General features: G+C 48.8%; 1 protein-coding gene across 8 annotated transcripts in view; it reads right to left on the bottom strand.

The window, feature by feature from the left end:
- Positions 1-23932, bottom strand: part of LOC147689547 (uncharacterized) — a 109883-nt gene that overhangs the window by 70064 nt on the left and 15887 nt on the right. For 7 of the 8 annotated variants that reach the window (XR_015299865.1, XR_015299864.1, XR_015299866.1 and 4 more), the window contains exon 2: positions 8933-9054. The exons of the other annotated variant lie outside the window; for it this stretch is intronic. Coding sequence is in view for 3 of the 7 variants with exons in the window: in XM_086936941.1 (XP_086793067.1) it covers positions 8933-9054 (122 nt within the window). In the remaining 4 variants the exon portion in view is untranslated. The remainder of the gene's footprint in view (positions 1-8932; positions 9055-23932) is intronic. 8 annotated transcript variants of the gene reach the window in all.

The raw sequence follows: 23932 nt of genomic DNA, 5'->3' as shown, positions 1-23932 counted from the left end.
GATTGTCCCGTTGGGCTCCCCACAGATCTATTTGTTATGGGTAATTCGGAGTCACCACTCTCAAGACTCCAGTTTGTGCTACTCCCATCGGGTGTGTTAGTTGCAGATTCTTCATCATTACTATCCTCCATGCATACTGAAGTATTTGACTTTGGCACAACTGCTTTCCGTCGAGCTAATACTTCCGTGTAGGCGGACTGATGTCCTACCACTTTCACAAGTTGTTTTTGAAATTTCCTTGTGCCCTTGGGAAGGTTAAAAATTGGATAATTCTCCAATGCCTGCTTATTAGCAAGTCTGCTATTTTGTTGTGGATTTCTGGCTTTTCTAGCACTTTTTTTGTCTTTTGGTTAAAACGGGCTGTTGATTATTTGTGGTGTTTGTCTGCTCATGCGTTTGTTGATCTGTTTCAATGATCAAGATGTGACTATGTTAGGTCAGCTCCGGAGGTTGATTCTTTGGTGATGTTGGTTCCTCGATTAATTCTCCAGATTTTATCTTTTTTCCCTTTTTTTGTGGAAGGATTAGTTCTTTTGTTTTTTGTGACTTTTTTGTGGGAATTTTTCAATCCTCTTTTCTGCTTTATCTGTTTCATCAATGAGTGTGTCTTTTTGTTGGGCTATGGTAATGATGTCTCTTTCTTCCAGTGTGCAACATTTGCTGTGTTGTTCCATATTTTCCGACTCACGGTTTGCACGTTTGCATTCATGTTGGATATTTTTAAGTATTGTTGGTAAATCCCTTAACTTTTCAAGTATAGGGCTGCAAGGGTGTGAGGACACGACTCTTTAGAGACACACTCGGGGCACTTTTCCCCTCACTGTACTCCCCTTCTGTATTCACAGAATGTCCCCGGAGAGTACGGGCCCTTTAACTCCTCTTCCTGGGCTGGTCATGTGACAGGGTCACATGGTGTACGCGCGCTGGAAAAGGAAGACGCGGAGGAAGAGCGGCGTTCGGTGGGACCAGTCTGTGAGGAGGAGACGCTGGTGGCAACCTTTGAGGTATTCCAGTGGAACCAGAACACGTTACCGACGGAGGATAAAGACCCGGTTACTGGTGAGGAAGCCTTGTCGCTGGAGGGAAGAAAGGACGACCGGCAAGAAGGGCAGCCAGACCCTAGCTGGCAACGCGCTATTGCCCGCCATGGCCCAGGAGAAGGGTCGTGGCTCCACAAGGTACGGGGACGCCTTGGGCTAACGTGGGGAGGAGATCGGGTGGAGCGGAAGGGTGGAGGTAGCAAGGAAGAGTAAACCTAGAAGCGCGTTGTTTATTGCAGTAGCGCTGCACTGGTGACGGTAGTGGTGACTTCCATGCACTTCTCCCCCTCCTCGGCACACCCGCAAAGTTAAAAGGAAGGAAACCCCTTCCTGACTACTCTTTTCTTTTCTTTTCCTGCGGTCCACCGCACCGAACCGAACTCCGGAGTAACCGCTGAAGGAAGAGGCTGCCTCAAGACATGGAGGAGGTTGACACATAACCCTAAGAAGCAACCGGACTACATCTCCCATAATCCTTTGCCTGTGAACACGATTGTAAACTCGCTAGAAGCCCAACTGGGAAGAACAGTCCCTGTTCTTTACTGTTTTTTTTTTGTTTTCGGCCCCAATAAAACTTGCCTTAGTGAACAGCACCCCACTTTGTCCTGGTCTGCTTCTCGCCCACGTCACAAAGGGCAATTTGGAGGTTGGGCCCGAGTGTTATTTTGATCCTGGAAATTTGCAAGCGTGTTTGTCATGGGATCAAGTTTATTGTTTATTTCTGAAATATGTTCAGCGATTAGAGTCATTAATTTATTTGAATATCGAGTTTGTCGAACTGCATATTCAGAGTTTTGATTGATGTTTCTAATATTTTCCCCAGAGCACCATGAAATTTTATTAAAGATTCCAGATTGTGATTTGGGTCCTGTTTTCCCTTAAGAATGTTGTCTGCCTGCCGACACCGGTTGATGTTATGATTAAGTGGGTTCGCTGTACATTTTATGTTTTCCACAGCATTTTCCCTTGCCATGTCAGCTCTTTGTTCCGGGTTTGGTTCAATTGTTTGGCATGTTTTGTTAAATGCTTGATCAGCCTGTTCTGGCACGCTCGTTATCTCAATTATTGTTTCCCGTCTTTCTTCTAGGCGGATTTTGTTAAATGGTTCTGTTGGTGCTTGATCTACCTGTTCCAACCCACTTGATATCTCAATTATGGTTTCCTCTTTTGATTCTGACATCAGTTGTTTGCGAATTAGGCCGCCGGCTAGGCTTTTTTCTTGCACATCATTAGATAGAGTTATGAGCTTATTAAATATTTTGGTTTGCTTGGAGTCCGTTTCTCTTATATACTTAATTTGTTTATCTTGTTTGGACGTTGTAATCAGTGCTTGTAGAATTTCTTTGTTGTCCAGAAATGTTTGAGACTCCATCCATGAGTCACAAAATTCATCAATTTTTTTGAAATCGTCCTTTTCTTGGTTTAATCGTGACTCTTGTCTAGGTGTGGAATGATTATTGGGTTTTTCTTTATAGACGGCGTCTGGTTTGCTTATGGCATTGCCTCCTGGCTCGCATCCACGCTCGTGCCCTGAACCCAGGGAGTTCGGGGTGTGAAGGTGGTGTGCCACCCCTGATTGGTCCATATTGGTGTCACTGATTAATAGTAGTGGTAGTATAGTTGTTGATGTTGCTCTAGTTTGGCTTGTGTTGATCGTGAGATTTTCCAATGGATTTTCCAAAATGATGTCCGTAATCCTGTCCATCAAATCATGTGAGTTTTTATACTTTGCTTGTTCTTGCTCCTGCACGTTGTCTCCCATTATTGTGTGTACTTGTGCTTGCGTTTGAATTGTGTGCTTATTATTCCCCTGGTTCATTGACCTGTGGGCCTCTTGTGCTGTTAGCTTACTCATGATTAATACTTCTGTTCCAATGGTGTGCACTGTGCTAGGCGTAAGTTGTGCCGATGATGTTGGTTTATAGACCATCTGAGTGATTGCTTTGCACGGTGTCAGTGGTTTTTGAAGTCCATTTATCATTGCTAGCATTGAGTAGATAGCTGCGACTGGGTCTTTTAGAAACGTGAATTTGACAGTTGGATTCATTGAACCAAATATTGAGTAAATTGGTGGAATTAATGAAGTTGTTGATAGATTGGTTGCACTACTCTGGGGGGTGGTTGCCCCTTTATTGTCTGTTTTGGTTTTGATTTTCCGTTTCGTGGGTTGTGGTGGATTCTTTCGTGTCCTACCCGACCTCATTATTCCGAAAAATGTTGGCTTAGGCCCCCCCCTCTCTGCCAGTGGGACTGATGTAATTTGGTCTGGTTTGCCGCTGAGCCAATCAATCTCCTCAACTAGGCAATCACTGAGGAGCTTGTCGCTACTGAAGGGGGACTCGCTGCTTCCCCCCTCACTGTAGGAAGGCTCCTACACTGTGCGGCACTTGTCGCTCTGTAGCTCCTGCCTCTACCAGTGATTTTTGTTTTTTACTGCCAAAAAGGTATTACATGCTGAGGCAGTTGCTTCTCAAAGCTTATGCGGGTGCTTGTTCACTGCTTTCACTATCTGCGCCCTTATCCCCCCTGGACAAAGAAAAAAGAGAGGCGGGAGGTCCCAGTTGGATGTCAAGGTAGCGGGGAACCTCTCCTTGCGCTTGCTCGCACTCAGCAGCACTCACCGATTGCCCACCAGCCAGTCACCACAGCTCACCACAGCTCACCATCCGCTGCCTGCCTGCCCGCAGACCCCACTGGCCCCCTGCTGGTGGTAGCAGGGCAAGCGCTAGGTGGCGACAAGCAGGAACGGGGGTGGGCTAGCGTGTGGGGCCGGAGTCCGGGGCCTAGGGAGCAGCCTCCCTAGGCCCCGGACCACGCCTCCCAGTGCACTGGGCACTGGGAGGCGTGGGGCGTTTCGTATCTTGTTTAGCTGACACAATATATGCCACAGTGTATGCTTTCCTTATGTTGGCTATTGAATGGGCACCTTTTTCTGGGGACTCGAGGTTCAGGCTCAGTGCTCAATGCCACGGTACCACAGTGCCACAGAGTTTTGCAAAGAGCTTCAAAGTGACGGTGCCGCCGGCCCCCTTACTGGCTGCTACTGGCCCCACTAGCCCTTTGCTCGCTCCTGTGGCGAGACCGGCCGCACCTCACCTCACCTCAGGGGCTCACCTCCAGAGCAGCCGTAACCAGCGCGGCAAAGAACAAGACAGCGGCAGGTAGCTGCCCGCTGCGGCTTCACCAGAGTCTCAGCGGTCTTGGATCACAGGTCACGGGTCTCGGGTCTCAGTTCGCCCACCTGTGTCCGTATTCACACTCTGAGCACAGGACAGCACAGCTTCACACAGCTTTGCCTCGCCTCGCTCCAGCGAGCAGTGGCCAATTAGCACGTGTGTCGCTGCTCGCTCCCGCGAAGGGGATGCCACCACAAGCACAAATGTGCTTGAAAAGGAGCAGACCGATGGCCAAAGGCCCTCCTAGAGCAGCGCATGCACGCTGTCTAGGCAAGACCTAAAAAAGAGGAGGAGGAACCTAGAAAGACCACCACCTGGAGGACAATGATAAACCTCAACCAGACGTATCAACACAAACTTCTAAAAGGAAATAGACTGTCAGGAGAACAAACTGCCATCAGAAAGAGGACCACCAAACACCAATGCGGCATGCAAAACAAGAATTAAAGATTGACAAACTCCCCAGAAAAAGCAATGTCAATTAAAAAGGAAGATGAACACAGAACATCACTATTAGGTGAAAAAGCACCAATCCCAGAGACAAGAAGCACTTAAACGCCACTAAAAGGGACAACTACACATTACACAGAAGGCCTGCCAGCCACTCACAGGAGAATGACCACTTATCACCAGGGGAAATTTCAAGCACCAACAGAAATCACAGCCAATCACTAGCACCACAAAGACACATAACTAACCACTACAAAGTACTAGTTCATCATACACCACTCAAAGCCAATTGTCATACAGCTCCAGGATGGTGATCAAACTACACTTAGGACAATCCAACTGAATTTTGCATGATAAAATAATAATTACATCAATCAATCAATCAGGACATTTGTAAAGCGCACTACTTACCCGTGAAGGTCTCAAGATGCTGAAGGCGGGGGGAGGGATGCTGCTACTGCTTGAATAGCCAGGTCTTGAGGAGTCTTCTAAAGGTTAGCAGGTCCTCGGTCTGCCATAGGAGGATGGGGAGGGTAGTCCAGGTTTTGGCGGCGAGGTGGGAGAATGATCTGCAACCGGAGGTCTCAGATGTGGGGGACTGTGGCAAGGACGAGGTCGGCGGAGCTGGTTGTTGGGGGAGTAGAAGCTGAGTCGTAAGTTGAGGTATGTTGGTCCAGTGTCGTGGAGTGCCTTGTGTGCGTGGGTGAGGAGCCTTAAGGTGATCCGCTTGTTGACGGGGAGCCAGTGCAGGTCTCTCAGGTGGGGTGTGATGTGACTGCGGCGAGGGATGACTAGGATCAGGCGAGCAGAGGCATTTTGAATGTGCTGGAGTCGTTTCAGGAGTGTGGCAGAGGCTCCTGCGTAGATGCCGTTTCGGTAGTCCAGCCTGCTGCTGACGAGGGCCTGGCTGACCTTTCTTCTTGTTTCGGTGGGGATCCACTTGTAGATCTAGGGAGCATGTGCAGGGTGTTGAAGCAGGAGGACAAGACTGTGTTGACCTGCTTTGTCATGGAGAGAGTGGAGTCGAGGTTGCGTGCGTGGTCGGTGGGTGTTGGAGCTGTTCCCAGTGCAGTCGGCCACCAGGAGTCGTCCCAGGCTGAGGGGGTGGAGCCGAGGGTGAGGACTTCCGTCTTGTCCGAGAATAGCTTCAGTCAGCTGCTCTTCATCCACTTAGCAACGGCTTTCATTCCGTCATGGAGGTTGGTTTTGGTGGTGAAGGGTCCTTGATGAGAGAGAGGATCAGTTGGGTGTCGTCGGCGTAGGAGATGATGTTGAGGTCATTCAGTTGGGCGAGTAGTGCCATGTAGCTGTTCAACAATGTTGGGCTGAGGGATGAGCCCTGGTGTACGCCACAGACGATCTCAGTGGCTTCAAGGTGGAAAGGGGGGAGGCGGATGCTCTGGGTTCTGCCAGAGAGGAAGGAGGTGGTCCAGTCCAGAGCCTTGTCTTGGAGGCGTGTGCGTAGGGTGCAATGGCAGACGGTGTTGAAGGAGGTTGACAGGTCCAGGAGGATGAGGGCTGCAGTTTTTCCATTGTCCAGCAGGGCCCTGATGTCATCGGGGAGGCGATGAGGGCAGTTTCTGTGCTGTGGTTGCTGCGGAACCCGGACTGGGATGGGTCCAGGATGCTGTTCTCCTCGAGGTAGCGGGTCAGTTGTCTGTTGATGGTCTTCTTGATGACCTTCGCCTGAAACTGGAGCAGGGAGATGGGCCGGAAGTTCTTGAGGTCCTTGGGGTCAGCCTTATGTTTCTTGAGTAAGCCGTTGGTCTCGGCATGCTTCCAGCTCTCCGGGAAAGTCGCTGTCTTGAAGGAGATGTAGATGGCTTTCCGGAGATCGGATGCGATGGTGGTGCTGGCTTTGTTGAAGATGTGGCGTGGGCACGGGTCTGACGGAGATCCGGAGTGGATGGTGTTCATGATTTTGATGGTGTCTTCGTCGTTTATGTTGGTGGCCAGGGGAATGGAGGTCTCGGTGGTTGTCGTGGCGGCTGTGACGTTGAAGCTGTCGTGGATGTCAGCTATCTTGCGGTGGAAGAAGGTGGCAAGGGAGTCGCATAGGTCTTGCGAAGGTGAGATGTGGGTGTTGGAGCTGGGGTTGGAGAGTTTCTTCAAGATGTTTAAGAGCTCTTTGCTGTTGTGTGCGTTGTTGTTTAAGCGGTCCTTGAAGGAGGCCCTCTTGGTGGATCTGATGAGGTGGTGGTGCCGGAGGGTGGCGTTCTTGTGGGCGTAGTTATCCGGTGTCTGTTCACTGTGCCATTTCTTCTCTAGCTTTCGCAGGTTTGCTTGGAGGCCATCAGTGAACCAGCTGGCTTTCTTGTTGGCATGTCTGTTGGAGGGTTTCTTGATCGGTAAAGGGTGTTGGTGCAGTCGCTGATCCATTGTATGATGTTGCGGGCGGCGGTGCTGGGGTCGGTGGGTGGGCCCCGGGCGAGGGTGGTGGTTAGCTGGTCTTTTCTCCAGTGGCGGCGGGGGATCTGTTGGGTGCAGTGGTGCGTGGTGGGTTCCTAGAAGGTGAAGTGGATACAGCGATGGTAGGTCCAGTGGAGTTTGGTGATTGGTTGAAGGAGACGTGGGTGCTTGCGGAGAAGATGGGGTCAAGCGTGTGGCCGTCGGAGTGGATGGGTGTTGTGACGAGTTGTCGGAGTCTGAGGTTGGCGAGCAAGGTGGTGGAGTTGCAGTCGTTGTTCTCGAGGTGCAAGTTCAGGTCCCCGAGAAGGATGTAGTCTTTGGAGGCGAGGGCGTGTCTACTGACGAAGTTGGCGATGAAGTCGCTGAACTGTGGTCAGGGTCCGGAGGGGTCTGTAGATGAGGGTTCCTCTGAGGGTAGTGTTGGGATCGGTGTGGATCTGGAAGTGCAGGTGTTCGGCAGTGCAGCGGGTGTCGTCAGTGTTGATCGAGACTCTGAGAGTGTTCCTGTGGACGATGGCGATTCCTCCTCCTGCTCCGTTGGTGCGGTCCCTGCGGGTGATCTTGTAGCCGTCTGGGATGGCTATGGCAATGTCGGGTGCCGAGGAGTGGTTCAGCCAGGTCTCCATCAGGAAGGCGACGTCAGGGGAGGTTGAGTCGAGTAGGTCCCAGAGTTCAACAGCGTGTTTGCGGGTGGAGTGGGTGTTGAGAAGAATGCATCTGAGGTAGTTGGGTTCTTTCCTGGTGGGTTGATTAGCGGATCGGATGTTGGTGAAGCTGCAGTTGCGGCAGGAGAAGGGTCCTTGGGTGCGCTTCGGGGCGGCTAGGAAGCAGGTGAGAAATCGTCCGATGTTGAGTGCGTGAATGGTGCTGGCTTCGTAGCGACGTCGGGTGTTGTGGTGTTTGCAGGTGCCAGGGGGTCTGGCGCTGACCGCGGTCCAGGCACGGAAGGGCGCAGACGGGCTTGCCTTAGGCGCACCTTTGGCACGCCAGCAGCAGGCCCGCTGCTCGCGGCCACGCAGCGGCCGCCATATAAGGGGAGGTGGGAGGGAGGAGCAGCTGGGAGGTGGGAGCGGGCGGCAAATGGGCGAGCAGGGGGGCAGGGCCGCAGGGACACAACGGCTGGAAAAAATGAGTGAGGAACGGCGGAGGGAAAACAGAGGGCAAAGCAGGGCACAGAAATTACAGGAGGGGGAAGGAATAGAAGCAATACAGATGGTAATCAGTCCAAGACAATACAAAAACAAATTACAGGGCACAGAATCACAGGAGGGAGAGAAGGAGATGAGGGAAGATGCAGGTGGCAAATAACAGTCAATTGACAACAAACCAAGTCCACCAAGCGAGTCTCGAACTCGCGTCTGGCAGTAGCAGCAAGCTTTGGGGGGTGGGGTGCTCACAACCGGTGGAGATGTTGCGGTGGCAATGGAAGCGACCTGCCTGAGAGCAGGGTCAAGGGTCTACATAAGAAGACTGCCATAAAAGCTAAGAACAATAAGCAGGCATAGAGTAAGAGGATGGCTTATCAAAGCCTTGGGCTGGGGTGCGTAAAGACACTTTAAAAGACAGTTCAGGCCTACGATCAAGTATATGTGTTATGGATTAGGCATGCAACTGAGAAAAGCTTGAATATGTTCTAGGGATGGGAACAATTTAGAGTTGGCCACATAACAGCAAAGCATCAGCTCCTCCAGGAGAAGGGACCAGCCTGAAATTTTAAAGAGGAATAAAATGGTAAAGACTCTAAAAACCTTCCGGACTTCCTGTTTACCCAAACCTGCAAGTTCCCTACACAGACGGGTCCGCATCAGGGGCAGTAAACAGTGTATTGCACAGAGAGCAAAGGCTCTGGTATCATACCTTCTCCATGGCTTTGGGCTCAGAGCTCAGCATGGCGTCTTCAGGCATGGCTTGACGAAGCTCATCTGCAATAATCCGAAGCATGGCGTCTTCGTTACTCTGCAAAAGGTCCTCAAAGTCATCTACAGCAAGGAGAGAGTCTGGTCAGAGGCCCAGCTAGATGGAGCGGATGCATTCTAAAGAGCAACAAGATAAGCCTAAAACAGAGCGAAACAAGATCCCTCAAAGTGCCCTGAAAAATCTAAGCGAAATCAGCAGTAAGCTCACGAATGATAGAGTGAATCCAGAAACACAACAGAAATGATAGGGTTTGGAGCATGAAGTCAGAGGGAGCAGCAAAACACTTCACAGAGAACCCCAAGGAGCAGAGTGGAAAAAGCAGCTACACACACATCGTAGCAAAGTTAGGGGACAGGAAAGAGCAATATGGACAGTCAAGACAGAGCACAATGAGAAGCCAGGACAGACCACCATGAGCTAGGACAGAGCACGTAAGGAGCTAGGAAAAGAGTAGCAAGCAGCCCCTCAAAGCATCTGGAGGAGCAAGGACTAAAACAACAGGACGCCCCCAGGGAACCTGGACAGAGCAGAAGACACAAAGAGAATTCTGAAGGTGCTTTGTTATCCCCTAAGAGCGCTCGTCTTTCTGTTAGAATACTCCCCTGCTCCCCACCTAAGTTCAACTCGCCCAAGTTCTTTTTCTCTTCTAACCTAATGCTTTCCATGAAGCATTCCTTTAGACATCTCTACCAAAGGGGTTGTCGCACACATCTCCTTCCCCATAGAGAGTGGTATTTTGGGTGCTGTTTTCCTCATTAAATTCCCATCACCCACCCAGGTGCTTCTATGCTCAAAGAGAGCATACCTTTGACTTCGACTAATCTTCCAAGAGTGTATCTTCTCTCTCCTCCCATACTCGTTGGTTTGGCTCCTACATTCGCTTCTAGCTTCAAAGAGGGCATACCGGTGACTAATCCTCCAAGAGTGTATCTTCTCTCTCCTCCCACACTCTTTGGTCTGGCTACTAAAGAAAGTGTATCTGCTCTTCCTCAACCTGATATCAGCAGGACTGCCCAACCTCATGGTGCTGCAAGAACCCCTCAGGGTGCATCTTTCCCACCTCAGGGTACTGCTCTATCTCTCAGGGTGCATCCCTCCCACATCAGGTATGCTCTATCCCTCAGGGTGCATCCCTTCCACCTCAGGGTACTGCTCTATCCCTTTAGGATCCATCCCTCCCACCTCAGGGTACTGCTATATTACAGAACTCACAAAAAGGTAACCGGATGGTGTATCTACACTACTCACCAGATATTCACTGTGAGGATAGGGTGACAGACGCACACACGCGTTAAGACAAGAACCCTCACTCACCCAAGGGTGATATGCTTCATCATTGGGTTCCCTCTTGCAACTGGACCGCAAGGTACCCAGTCTGGGCTACAACTCTCCTGCAGGAGAGGAGCGCAAGGTGTTTTGTTTCATCAAATGTAGGGTCGAGTGAGGGGAAGAGTGCAAGAATCAAATTAGGAGTTAAAACTATCTCCTGGATGACAAAGTCAATCCTTTATTAGTGTCTCCAGTGGATAGGTTAAAAACAGCAAAGTAAGAATAGGGATATGGATGTTCCCTATTAAGATATGGTTAACAGGTTTCAGCCTAGTTGGACCGAAAGATTCTTGGCATTCCACAGGACCATATACTTTGTCACTCTGATCTATAATGTGAGTAAATTAAAGGAATCAACTAAATTACCATACATTTTAGGTCTCGCCTGGCGACGCAGCGCGAAAACGCTGTTGCCAGCGAGATCTATTGTTGCTGACTTGCCTCTCAAGGGAGACAGGAGACGGACACGCGCAGGCCGGACTGGAAATGAGAACGCGCCGCGCACATCTCCTGCCCCCGGAGGCTGGCAGCGCATGCATCGCGCACTTTCCCTCCCCCTGTCGGCTCCACGGAGTCAGCTTGTTACAGAAAGCAAAACAGTTTGGACAAAACGCTTCCTTGTTCTTCTTCCAGTTGATATTGTATGCATTGTAAGAGTTGGGGTACTGCTCTATGCCCGGCAGCAATAAAACATGAGATAGATGCATCCCGCTTTCATCGATCAACTGTCACTGTGAATAATCAAATCCAGCTTTAGCTATCTCCGCAAAGCCGGCTACGCACAAAATGGTTTACAAATTTGCAGGGACTAACCAGTGATTTGTCAGCGATCAAAGAAAGAGGATCACTTTCAGGTTTATTTCTTTGCTGGCGGAACAATGATCCAACTTTTCTGTAACCCTTTTTCGATTAGGGACATTACTGTGCAGGGTACAGCAACACCACCACAATATGAGCTGATTGCAAACGTGACGTGTGCGGCGCTCTGCTATACACCGAAAACACATACGTAAACACAGACAGAGCGCTGGTCAGGTGCAACACATGATGAAACAAGGAGGCCCAATTTACGAAGTAAAGAGTGCCACAGCTAGGTGTAAGGAAGTAGGAGAGCTTGAGTGCTGTCTCCCGCGCGCCCTATAGAAGTCTCAAAGCAGTGGCGTAACGCCCCCCCCCCCACCACCACATCATCACCAATGGAAAGCATAAGATAGAATGGTTCCCCAGGGAAGCAGCACCACCTGCCCCACAGAGGTCTATCTACGCCCCCTCTCAAAAAGTCAGGAATTATAAAAAACAAAACAAATGGAATGAAAATATTCAATTTGTGAACCACGTATCAAAGCTCACGAGCCAGGAAGGCTGAAGTTAATTCCTGCTGTACCACGTAGGTATAAACTAAACATGAGGTGGGTAAACATTCCAAGATATTGGAAGGTGTAGGAAAGAAGCATAAGTTAGCTGTTCGGCGCCCATACAGAGAACGCAAAGGGAAGGTGCGGGGGACAAGGCGTGCCTGCCCAGGGTCACCGTTCCCTCCTCCTCAGGATTGCAGCGCCCACCTCTAAGACTTACCCGCGGCTGGTGCACCGAATCCCTGGCGCTCTGCGCCTCCTAGTCCTTGCAGGTGAACTGGCTGAAAACGCAGCAGCCGGCGTCAGTGGCACCAGAGGAAGTTTTGAAACGGGATAGTCGGTCGCGGAAACGAGTCCTTCTCTGCTTCTCCTCCCCTGTGAATACTATTGGCAAGGGAGGTGGCACCAGCCAAGCGCCGCCTCCCAGGGGCGGTCACCCGCCGCAGGAGCACGCTTCTAAGAGAAGGGAAACCTACCAGCTTTGAAATTTATGAATGGAGCACGCGGCCAGCGAGTGGTCGAGGTGTGACCAGAGGCCCACTCACCAACTGCTGACCCCCTGGCCCCAGGGTCATCTCGAGACAGCTGCAGGACGCAGCTTTTCTCTTTCATCGCCCAAGCTTTTGTGAAATTTAGTTAGGTGATCAATTAAAGATAGCCTTCTGTACAATTTATTATTCAGAATGTTATGTTTCGCAAGCCTAGCACTTTAGATACTAAAAATTAAACCTGAGGTGGCCTTTGTGGACACCAGAGAGATTGGAGAAAATAAATTGAGCGTACGCAAGGGAGAAATAATTATACCCTAGGAGGGTGCCAAGTGTAAATTGCTTACCGTTTGCAACACACCTGGAAAAATCCCCAATATGAAAAAATCTCATTCATTAAGCACGCAGAACATCGTAGGCAAAGCTATATAGAAAACAGTTCTTGTTGTGATTTATACAGCATACCTGACCTACCTTCCCTTCTCCCGGCAGTGGCTCATTGATGTCCACCATCACAACATCACAACACACAAGATGGCGGTCGAGGTGAACCACTTACTACGTGTCCTGGCGTCAGATGTTTAGCAGCCCTACCATTTTATTATCTTATATTTTCGCGCCTTTCTGCACCTGTAGTTTTATTTTTCCCAATGGCTGGGACATAATGGAGAGGATGGGAGTGGGAAAGCGGCTCATGTCTTAGCGCACTCGACAAGCAGGTCCCATTGGCTCCCCTCTAGGCAGCACTGGTCCAACTCAAGGCTTTTCACTCAGCGGCATGTGCTGGGGATGCAGCGATGAACAATCTCAATTTAATACAGTCAAGAGGTGCAGACCTAAATGTAAACCAGCATTTGCAATGCAATCGGTCTCGCATTTATGCCAGTTTAAGCTATTGCCATTGCACATGACAGTGTCTTTTATTTATGTTTTAAAAACTAAAATAAAAGGCATAGCCATTTACAATGCCAATAACTCAAACTTGCGTAACTACGAGACCTATTGCATTGCAAATGCTTGTACTGGTATGGCATTGATCTGTGGTACCAGCTTGAAGTCAGTTCCACACTCTGTAAGGATATAAGAACATACATACATCAAAATACAGTATGCATTTCAAATGTCCCATTATGAACAAAACACCAGTGTCTATCACCATCACTGCAAAAGTGTAAAGTTGCAATTAAAAACAAGCAGTTGCATGAAGTCTCACCAATTGGAGACTACTATTCTGCATCAACTTCCTATGTCCTTTAGATAGCAAGTCTCAGGATTCTAAAGGCATAAGGGGTACAGTGACACGTAATCAGACACAACACGAATATATTCCATCAATTCTAGCCCCCTCCTCCTTCTAAAACACTCTATCTCTAATCACAATAGGACATGATATGTCCAATTCACTGCACCATTCTATGAGCATACAACTCTAGGGGTGCCTGCCAGGGTGTATCAAGAATGGATCTATATTTCACCATACCACTCCGTGTTCAGTTACTAGACGGTCACTTGGTTACGGTTTCGTGTAGCACCACGTATGATCAGTGTCCATGTAACGCAGTGTCCCATTCACTGCGCTGTAATTGGCACTAACCGGTAGTTAATTCACTCTCCTTATCGTGCGATAGACATGCCAAACTCAACTAACGTGAGTCCACTACCTGCGCTCACAAGCATGTTGCTTGAAACCCAAGTATAATGTTATACAGTAGTGGAAATACCCACAATGGACAGAGTGACGATAACTTAGTCGAAAAGGGTGTAGAAGATGCTGGTCTATTTGTCCGCTATGAGGGAAGTGTTTTGATGCCCTGTGTGAGACCCGGAGATGTGGTCCAGATCTGATGTAGCAGCATGTAGTAGTGTCTGAAGCAGGGAGACGTACGCCTAAGGAGTTTGATGATAGTTTTGCTCACTGTGTATACAAACCAAGTGACGTATACTTTGTGAAGTTGTTGGAACATGATTTAGGAACATGATTTAGGACAGTCAGGTCTTGATTGTCTTTCTGAATTCTACAAGGCTGTTGATGGTCCTTATTCTCTTTGGGAGCTAGTCACCAAGCTTGGACGCCTGAACGGAGGAGCTACTTCTAATGGGTATCTTTTTAAAAAGGAAACAATCTGGAATGGCACTATTTTGGATCTGAAGTTTGAGCTTGAACTACACAGTCTGAGGTTTGACTGTTTGAAGATGGGTCCACTCCCTAGAACTGCTCAGAGTGCAATGCAGACTTCTTAGTAAGATATTCCCTCTTCTGGCAACAGTGTAGGGCTTTGAGGGTAAGAGTAATGGAGTCCTGCTTGCCTACATGTAAGAGATGTCTAGCTGCACGTTCTGGATTCTTCACAGCTTGCTTATTTCATTTCTTTGGATGTAAGGTGTAAAGGCCATCTCCATAGCAAAGGCTGCTTTTTCGAGGAACTTACAAAGGACATGCCCTTTGGATACTAGTTTGCAGGGTTCCAATGTTCAAGCCCTTGCTTCTTTACTTGATATATCTCTAGTTGATAAGGATCAACCGAGGATAGCTCTGGCAGGTATGACCACAGGAGCTTCTTAAATAATGCTTCAATATATTTTTGTAGGGCAGGAGTAGGAGGGAGATTCTGCTGCGTTTACAGCTTTCATCCGTTCCTTGGTTTCGTGTGCTGTTAGAGGGTCGAAGGAGTACACCGTAGGTTGTATTTTGAAAGAAGCACTGTTTGACAATTGTTGTTTTACAGACTGTTTGTAGTTGGAAGTATCCTTCCAGGTCTTCAACCATTGTGGATGCAGTGGCGCGGCAGCAAGCTGCAAAGCTCCTGGGGGCTTTCTATGCTCACCAGTGTGCATGTGGCATTATGGAATACAGAGTGTTTTAAAGAGGTCTTTACTGGGGCATGGTGCTTAACAGATGCAATGAGAAAAGTTAGACTTTTTGCTTACTGGACAGATGTTCTGTATTGTCTTTGAAGCCTAAAATATGTTGTTCTTACAGTAGGTTTTCCTGCATTGTCTTTCAAGATACCCGATTTTTTTTGCATCGTTTTATAACAGAATTAAATCATCCCACTTTTCGATTAGGAGGTCAATGTAGAATATTTTTCTGATAAAGTGGTCGCCTATCCATTGAAAATGTATGAGGCAAGCTTGGCCCAGGAAGAGCTCCCTAGGGACCAGCACATTGCTACCATTGGAGCTATCTGCAAACCAGACAAACCCCCTTCTGAAAGCACCTCCTGCTGGCCTATCTCGCTGATTAACGCAGAGGCCAAGATATTGCCAAAACGTTGGCGCTCTGATTGACCCCCCATCTCACTAAACTAGTCCATCTGGATCAGTCAGGCTTTATGCCGGGAAGGAACACAGCCTTGAACCTCAGCCTGCCCAGCGTCCTCGGCTGCAAACACACAATACAGGAAGAGGCCACTGTACTGTCTCCTGGCGCAAGGATGGCCTTCGACTCCGTGGAACGGCCTTTCCTTTTTGCAGTCCTCCAACATCAGGGATTTGGGCCTAAATTCTGCTCATGGGTTTGCCTATTGTGTACCAACCAGCTTGCGTATGTGGTAGCTAATGGACATATCTCACAGGAGTTTTCCCTGGGCCGTGGAACGTGGCAGGGCTGTCCACTGTCACCACTCCTTTTTGCGCTGTCTTGGAACCCCTGGCGGCGTGGATCAGGGGAGACCCAGTAGTCCGTGGCCTACGCTGGACGGAGGGATGGGAAGACCGGATATCCCTCTACGAAGACGACGTTCAGCTATATATAGCATACCCCGCGCAATCCATTCATAGACTACTAAACATATGTGACAGTTACGGGGCGGTTTCCGGGTACACAATCAATTGGGAAAAGTCTGTACTATACATTCTACACGGGCCATCTCCAAAATTACCCTAGAATTGTACAATTAGGGTGGTAGCGGACATCTTCAAATAATAATAATACTGGAGCTTATATAGCGCAAACAGCTACCTCAAACAGAGGTGTCCCGGCGCTCTAACAGCAGGCATTACGCGCATGGAGGTCCAAGCAAGCACTGGGAATCCATGTTACGTCTGACCTGGACGACTTCCAGGCGCTTAACCTCCAAGAACCACTGGTGAGGCTGAGATAAGATACCAAACACAGGAGGGCATTGCCGCTCACCCTACTGGGTAGGGCAGCACTTTTTAAAATGATGGCACTACCCAGATTTCTCTGACCTACACAACACACCCTTCCGTGTCCCTGCGTCATACTTTAGAGCAATAAACTCAGAAATCAATAATCTCCTGTGGGACGGCAAACCATCCAGGATAGCTGCGGGTAAACGGACTAGAAGGTGGTACGATGGCGGTATAGCACTGCCCAAGGTTCAGGCGTACTATTGGGCCTCCCAACTAGCAGTACTGTATCAGTGGATCCATACAGCCAACACCGACCCTGCGTACCGCCTGGATAGTCTAGGCCTGGGAATGGGAGGAATTAACCGAGTGCTCTTCAATAAACAGAGAAAATCGGCAATACCGGGACCAATGGCACATACGGTTCAAGTGTGGCATACAGTGACACGGCACCTGGGATGGGCTGAAAAACTGACAACACACCCCATTGTGGGACACCGGCAAACTAGGCACACTAGGCAAGAGCAGGGGGTTCTGAAAATGGGACAGGATAGGGATCTCGTTTCTGGGTGACCTCTGGAAAGGGGGGGGGGGGGGGGGGTTGTTTCCTTCGCCCACTTACATGAATAATACAAGATGGCACCCACCGAGATGTTCCGGTACATGCAGGTTAAACACGAGCTAGAGGCAGCCATTCCAACAGAAGAGACCCTCCCTGAAGCCTTGCCCTTGGAGGACCGGCTATTAACGGACCACATGGACAAGAAAGCGATCTCCCTCACATACCACAAAATAATCAACAACCAAATAGACCCTTTGCTAACTGGCAGGAAGAGGTGGGAGGACTGGATGACACCAACTGGCAGGAAGCAATAGAATCACCCAGGGTGGTGGCGGTGTCCTCTAGATTGCGCCTGGTACAACGTAAAATACTGCATAGGACTTACTTCACAAGAGTGACATTATGCAAAATAGGGAAAGTCACTGACCAGCACTGCATGCGCCAATGTAACAAAATAGGTACATTCTACCACATGTTGTGCGACTGCCCATTTATCAAACTGCACAGGACAGCGGGAATGAACACTATCATGGAGGTCAGCTCCTGCCCAGTCCCACTTGAACCCAAACGTTGTCTTCTGAATATATGGGAACCAACAGACCTGAATCGGGCTGGGCAAATCTGGGAATGACGATAGCTAAACGAAATGTAGCTCAGAAATGGGGGGCGTTGCAGGCCCCAGTTATCGAAGACTGGTGCAGCGATATGGATAAGATTATGGTGGCAGAAAAAGCTATGTACATCCACAGAAGGTGCCCCAAAAAATGGGAGGGGGTGTGGGGTAAATGGAATACCTATAGAGGAAATATATCTACCCCCCAGCAATGGACCGGGAATCAGAAGAGGAGGTATAAAAATGTCACAATACAACTATAGCTACATTATATTACGTTCAGCGATGACCAGATGTGAGAACTTTATAGGCCAATGTCCGAACATTGTAGACTGCCATTGTAAATGTTATGTCAACTGTAATAGACTCAACTACGGGTCTTTGTTCTTTAATAAAAAAAAAATATATTTTTTATTTTTAAATGTAGAATATTTTGATAGGAATAAATGGGCAGCCATAGATAGAATTCTTTATAGACATTTTTGGGTTCAAAGTTTTGTTTCCCCCACGCTGTGTTCATGTCAATATTCTGCCAGGGTCTAGGAGACATGTTTAGAGTAGTACCTTTTGCTGGAGATACTGTCCTGGGGAGATTAATGTGAATGATGTTTTGATAGCTCCAGGTTGCGAAGTCGTTTTTATGTCTTTTGATGATAAATCGGCATTGATGGCGCATGCCGGATATATGATTCCCATGACTAGCTGATGGAAGTCGAGAGATTATGTGTTCTGGAGTACGGGGGCGTCTAACCAAGTACTGAGATCACCCAAGGTACAAAGGGTTGGGGGGATTATAGTTGTCTCCAATACCGATTCCAGAAGCGCATCAGTGAAATCTGGGTTGAAAGGTGGCAGTCAATAGATGAGAAGGGATGAAGACCTGAAGGTTAAAGCGGGTGACAACATTCCATTACTAAATATTCATTACAATGAAGGGTAGGCATGATGTTTTGTAGCCCACCGTTAGGCCTCCACTTCTCTTCTTGAGCAGACGTTTTCTGTACTGAACCAGATACCCGTCATGGTCAGCGTTATGCCGAATAAGCGCATCATCACTAGTGTGAAGCTTACGACCACACTTCAACCTTTCTGCAAATGGTTATGTACGTTCTCTAGAAAAGACTAGAGGACACGACTCCCGCCTATTCAGCTCGACATCACCCTTGAAATGACCCTTGTTGCCGCTAGTATTACTACACAACTTTTCTCTTTTGTAAACAGGCAATCAGGGCTACAGACTGACAGTGTACCGTAAAAGAACCATCGGAGGTGATGGCTCTCAAGCCAAAACCGTAGATGCCAATCAACATTTTTAGGAGCAACCAATTTAAGATGAGTGGACCTGTAAAAGTAACTGCATAAATAAACCCAGAATCCCCACAACTTCAGGAGTAAAGTCATTTATGGCAATATCAATTCTGATATTCACAGCGTACTCTGCTTTTATCTGTTTTATAGGTCTAGTAGAAGCATTCAGATGTAATCCATTATCTTGACTGTATTCATACTTTACACTGATTTTCTGTAAGTTGCAGGATTCAATCCGAGATCCATTACATAATCACCATTTAAACCAAAGAGCAAAAGTGCAATCCCGGGGGGGGAGGAGCCAAGCTTGCGACCGTGATGGCCGCACTGTAGCTCGGCTCCGTCAACCTTCCTGCCAGAAACGCATATCCTGTATCTTATCCTGCCCAGAGGAGACACATTCGACAAGATATGGGAAGGTGAAACACTGCTCGCACTTACCGTCTGTCCCGGGGGCTCCTGTGTGCCGCGGATCTGGAGTTGTGCCCTTGCTTGTTCCGGAGCCTCTGCGGCGTGCAGGCCGGGGACTCGCCTGGGACGGTCGGCCGGAGTGGGGTGTCGGCGCCGGCCCCCGTGGAGGAGAGGGGTCGGCTGAAGAGGCCATTGTGCGGTTGTGCCGGTGGCGACTGACCGGGCTCAGTCTGGCGGCCCGGGGGCCCTGTGGCAGGGCGCGGCGCGCCTCAGACGGGGGTAGACCGGGCAGGAGGCTTGTCCCCCCTTTGTTGTTTTGTCCGGCCATCTTCAAGCCCTTTGCCCGGATTCGGCGGGCGGCGCCCGTGGGACGGTGGCGCCGGCGGCCCCCGTTTTTTGGTGGCCCTTCTTTCTGCACCAAGTTTGCCATTACTGGGGCTCGAAGAGACTCCAGCGGTGGGCCTTGCTTGAGAGCCCACTCCACAAGTTGAGGAGCGGAGAGTCACGGCTGCACTTGCAAGATGGCTGCCGACACCCTGGGTCCCGGACCTGCTCGGGGCGGCGAACCTGGATTGTTGAAACACACGATGGCTGAGGCTAGTGGGCGTGAGCCCACGGTTGGTGATGTCCTTGCCGCCCTCTGTTCTTTACGTGCGGACATGGCCTTCGACGCTGTTGTGCAAGATAGCGGTTCTGCCGCCATGCCTGTTGGACCGTCCCCCATGAAAGCGGCTCGACTGGTGGTGTGTGCTGCTTTGCCCCCCTCGGCTGCTGCGAAGAGTGCTGACGCCGTGCATTTACAAGACTGTATGTCTGCGGCCCCGAATCTCCAGGAAGTTTCGATTGTGGCGAGCATGAGCGAGGGCCCCACGTCGGGGCCCGTCCATGCCAGTCTGGCTGGGGAGCTCGGCGGATGTTTGACTCGAACTGCTTTGGTGAGGTCCCGCGGCTGCCATGCGGGGGAGACCTCGCTTTTTTGGGCGGCGGGACCGCACTTAGACTGTTTGCTGCTCCTGATGTTGCTACTTGAAAGTCTGGTCTGCCGCAGCCACTGCTTGCTTTGCTGTTTGAGACTGGGGCCCTCTGGTTTACACCCTCGGCCTGACTTGTTTCGATCCTGTGTACACTCCATGCCGAACTGTTTTCTGCCTACTACTTTATTGCGCACGAAAGCTATGATCAGGAGAGGACAGGGGTAAGACAGACTTGCCTCGGCGGACTACTGGTTTAATGTATGGAGATGAGGACTGCCCGCAGCTGTGGCAATATGGCCGATTCCTTTTTCTGTTTCCTGATATTTGAGGTTGTGTCGCTCTCGCCTCGACGTGGGTTTCAGTTGTGTTAAGGTGGGGGGTGGGAGCTGAATGTTCAATTGCAGATCTCCTCTCCCACTGGATCCCTTTCCCCCCTTCCTTTTTCTTTTGTCTGTTGTCTTTCTTTTCTCACTTTCTGATTTTTCTATATTTCGGGTTCCAATTAGGGCGACAGGCACGCTGCTGGGGGGGTAGGCCGTAGCCTTCTGCAGGGGTGCAGGGTGGGGTGGGAGGGATGGGGTCTCTATATTGTTCGTTTTTCTTTTAGTTCTATGGCTCTTTTGTATCCCTTTATCGGGACGCTGTTTCTGCGCGTGTCTTCCATGGTGTGTTAGCTAGTAGTGAAGGGGATGACTTCCCCGCTTCCACGATATTGATCGCACATATATTATGTCTTACACGCCTTGACCCCGATAGCGAGTCCTTCAGTCCTGCGTGCTTTATTCGCCGTGGGGCGCGTGCAGTGGCGCTGCGTTCTTTCTTTCCCTCTTTCTAATATTCTTCTCTCTACCCCTCCCTTCTTTTTCTCTTTATTTGGGTTAGTATAGTGGATGGCTATCTTTACGTTGCTGTTCTGATTCCTCTGATTTGTACCAGCACGCTTTCAGGTGGTGACGGGTGTGTGGTGGGCTGCGGTGGGAACTGATCTGAAGCGGGGCGTCCACAAGTTGATTCCTGTCAACCGCTGCTGTTATTTTCATTTATCAACGCCCCTTTGTATTGATGCTTTAAAAGTAGCCCGCCATGGGAATTCAGATGTCAAAAGTTGTAACAGATCCTGCTATACTTCCTATTACACTATAAAATGTAACCTTCTTTAATCCTGCTCCTAGCGGTTATATTCATCCTTTTAATGTTTGATTGCTTGCCTGTCCAACACTAGGCGACTGCCAGGGAACTTTAATGTTGACTTACGTGCGTTCATAATGTGTTGTGGCCTGCCTGATTGGTTGTTGGCCCGTATATGTATACCTCTATTTGCACAATAAAGGTTTAAAAAAAAAAAAAAGAGTGCAATCCCGGTTACCACCGATATATTATTCTTTGACATTACAGACTCAATTGAAGGATGAAATGCTGTTTGTGAGAGGAAACCAACAAGCACAAGCCCTGAGAGTTGAAAAGGTTTGATGGCAGCAGGCTTTTACAGCCAGAAGAAAGGACGTGGACTTCAGTCCGGGCTCTAAAGAGGCCTCTAAACCCTGTCTTCCTTGTTTCTAGTGTCCACTGTTTCAGGGTAGCTTTGCTCATGGAGGCTGCGGCTCAATCAATACTCTATTCTGGACTGGAAATGAGAGGCAGAAGTGCAGTGACCACACTAATATTAAAGAGCAAGTAGGGATGAGGCATTTTTGTTGGTAGCGCTCACCCGGATGCCAGGTTGGATACTAATCACAATGGACTAAGGCTGAAAAGATGAGGCTTCCATCAGATCCTTGCCCTGCTGGTGACCCAGGTAAAACAAGGAAACTCGCTCGTCTCTTTCGCATGGCATTGCATGCCCTTTGGAAAGTGCTCGAAGCTCTTGCCCGGCAAGGACGTTCCCTAATAAGGGAAAATGTCTAGGAGGAAGGTAAAGGAGAAACCCAACTCATTTCTACACGACACATCAAAGGACTCTGGGGTCTAACATGAAGTTATGAATGTGTATTGAGGAGTAATGGCAGACGGGTTAAATATGCCTGATCAGTCTGGTTCTGGCAGAGAAGTAGCCTATTAACCATGTTATGTCTCAACCTCTCATGCACACTAGTTCAGTCCTTGCAACTAGGGTTTAGAATTGACAACTAGGATTACCGTGAGCGCAGATCGTTTCTCTTACAGCTCCTTGAGGAGTATGAGGTGGTTAGGGTGCAAACATGCTCGAAACTGGCCTCTAGGTCGCATAGATCCTGCTCATGTCACCACCTGTAATTGCTGCTCCCGCTGTTACCTTGCCCACTTCCTCAAACATGAAGACGGATGTGGTACCTCATTCTTTAGAATGTTGTACAGGTTCTGCTCAAGGCACTCTTTTGGAATTCCGGGACAGGCATGCGGCAATAAAGCTCTTTCGGTGTAAACAAAGGCTGACCCAACTTACCACATGTGTACCAAATTGTTAAATCTAATTGGAGAAATCAAAAACTCATCCTCATGAAACCACACCAATGAACACCCGACAGTACATGTTAGAACTTCCACATACTCCTAATACAGCACAAATGTGCTACAACGGTAGCAACCGCTTAGCTCCCAGCATCACTTGCAACCAATGTACACCACTACCATCCAAGAGAGCACATAATGCAAAACTTCTCACCTATGTAGGATCAGCTCAAAGATTCACACAGGCAGCCAGCATCACCAGGCCTGTGCCATCTCTAAATGACCAGGCACAGTGTGGGTTAGTTAAGTAAGAGATGAGTGATCAACGGGTGAATGTCGTCCACCAGTCACTCCAACATCAAAATCACATCCACAGCTCCCTTAATGTGGCAATACAAACCAAGCAGGCACCAAGAAGAACACAATTCTCAGGACAAATGATCAAAGCACAATTAAGGCTTTGTTCTGAGATGTAAACTCCAAAATCAAAGGCAGAGGAAACCCACACCCCAAGACTGCCAACAGCTGTATGCCATACTAACTGCAGACTGTGCGTTGTACAAAAGACAATGACATAATATTACCTGGCACCACATAGTAAAACTGAATTTCTAATGCTGCAAAGAAACAATACTTTTACTCTTCAAACGTTCCCTTGTGGACAGCCCAAAAGGCACAGACCTGGTGGAAAGAGCATAAATCTAGTCTTGGCCCGGTAAAGGATGTGATAAATATCAGACCTGTTGAATCGGATTCCCCAGGAAACACAATTTTTAAAGGGTATGAAAATTACCTATTTAAATTTTAGCAGCACTCCAAAATCGGGGTAACATGCGGATTTTAGTGCTTAATGCACCAAATTCCCATTATCCCAGAATTGGCCAGTAATTTTTCCTAACTTTTAAATTTCAACAGGCTTCACCCAGGTATCAACATTATGGTAAATTGCTTCTGCAAAGGTCCTTTCCAAGTTTCTGGTTTCCCAATCCTTTATGTTTCCTGTCATGTGTTTGATGCAATGTCCTTTTCCTGTTCTTTAACAGAAGGTGGCAGCTTCTCTGGGGCACTTGCCTACCACATATTTCAGTGTGTGGTGAGTTGGGGCCTCCCGGAAACTGCCACTTGTTCAGTGGACAAAGAAAGAACCAGACCGGAAGATGGTAAATGTCCAGACCTGAACATGCAGCCACTCCCTGTCCTAGTTGGGCAGATCTTTTGTATAGTTAGCAAAGTGGGGTAAGCTCGGAGTAATATTTTCAAGACAGTGGGGTGAAATCATGATTGGAAGACTGTTGTATTGGAATCTTACCTGTTCTCAAGATTCTCTCCTCGCTCTCCTCTTTCTCTATGTTCCGTGTGGAACATCTGGTACACGACACTC

Source organism: Lissotriton vulgaris, chromosome 9 (assembly GCF_964263255.1).
Source record: "Lissotriton vulgaris chromosome 9, aLisVul1.2, whole genome shotgun sequence".
Classification (NCBI taxonomy): Eukaryota; Metazoa; Chordata; class Amphibia; order Caudata; family Salamandridae; genus Lissotriton; species Lissotriton vulgaris.
This window is presented reverse-complemented; position numbering and strand designations above follow the sequence as displayed.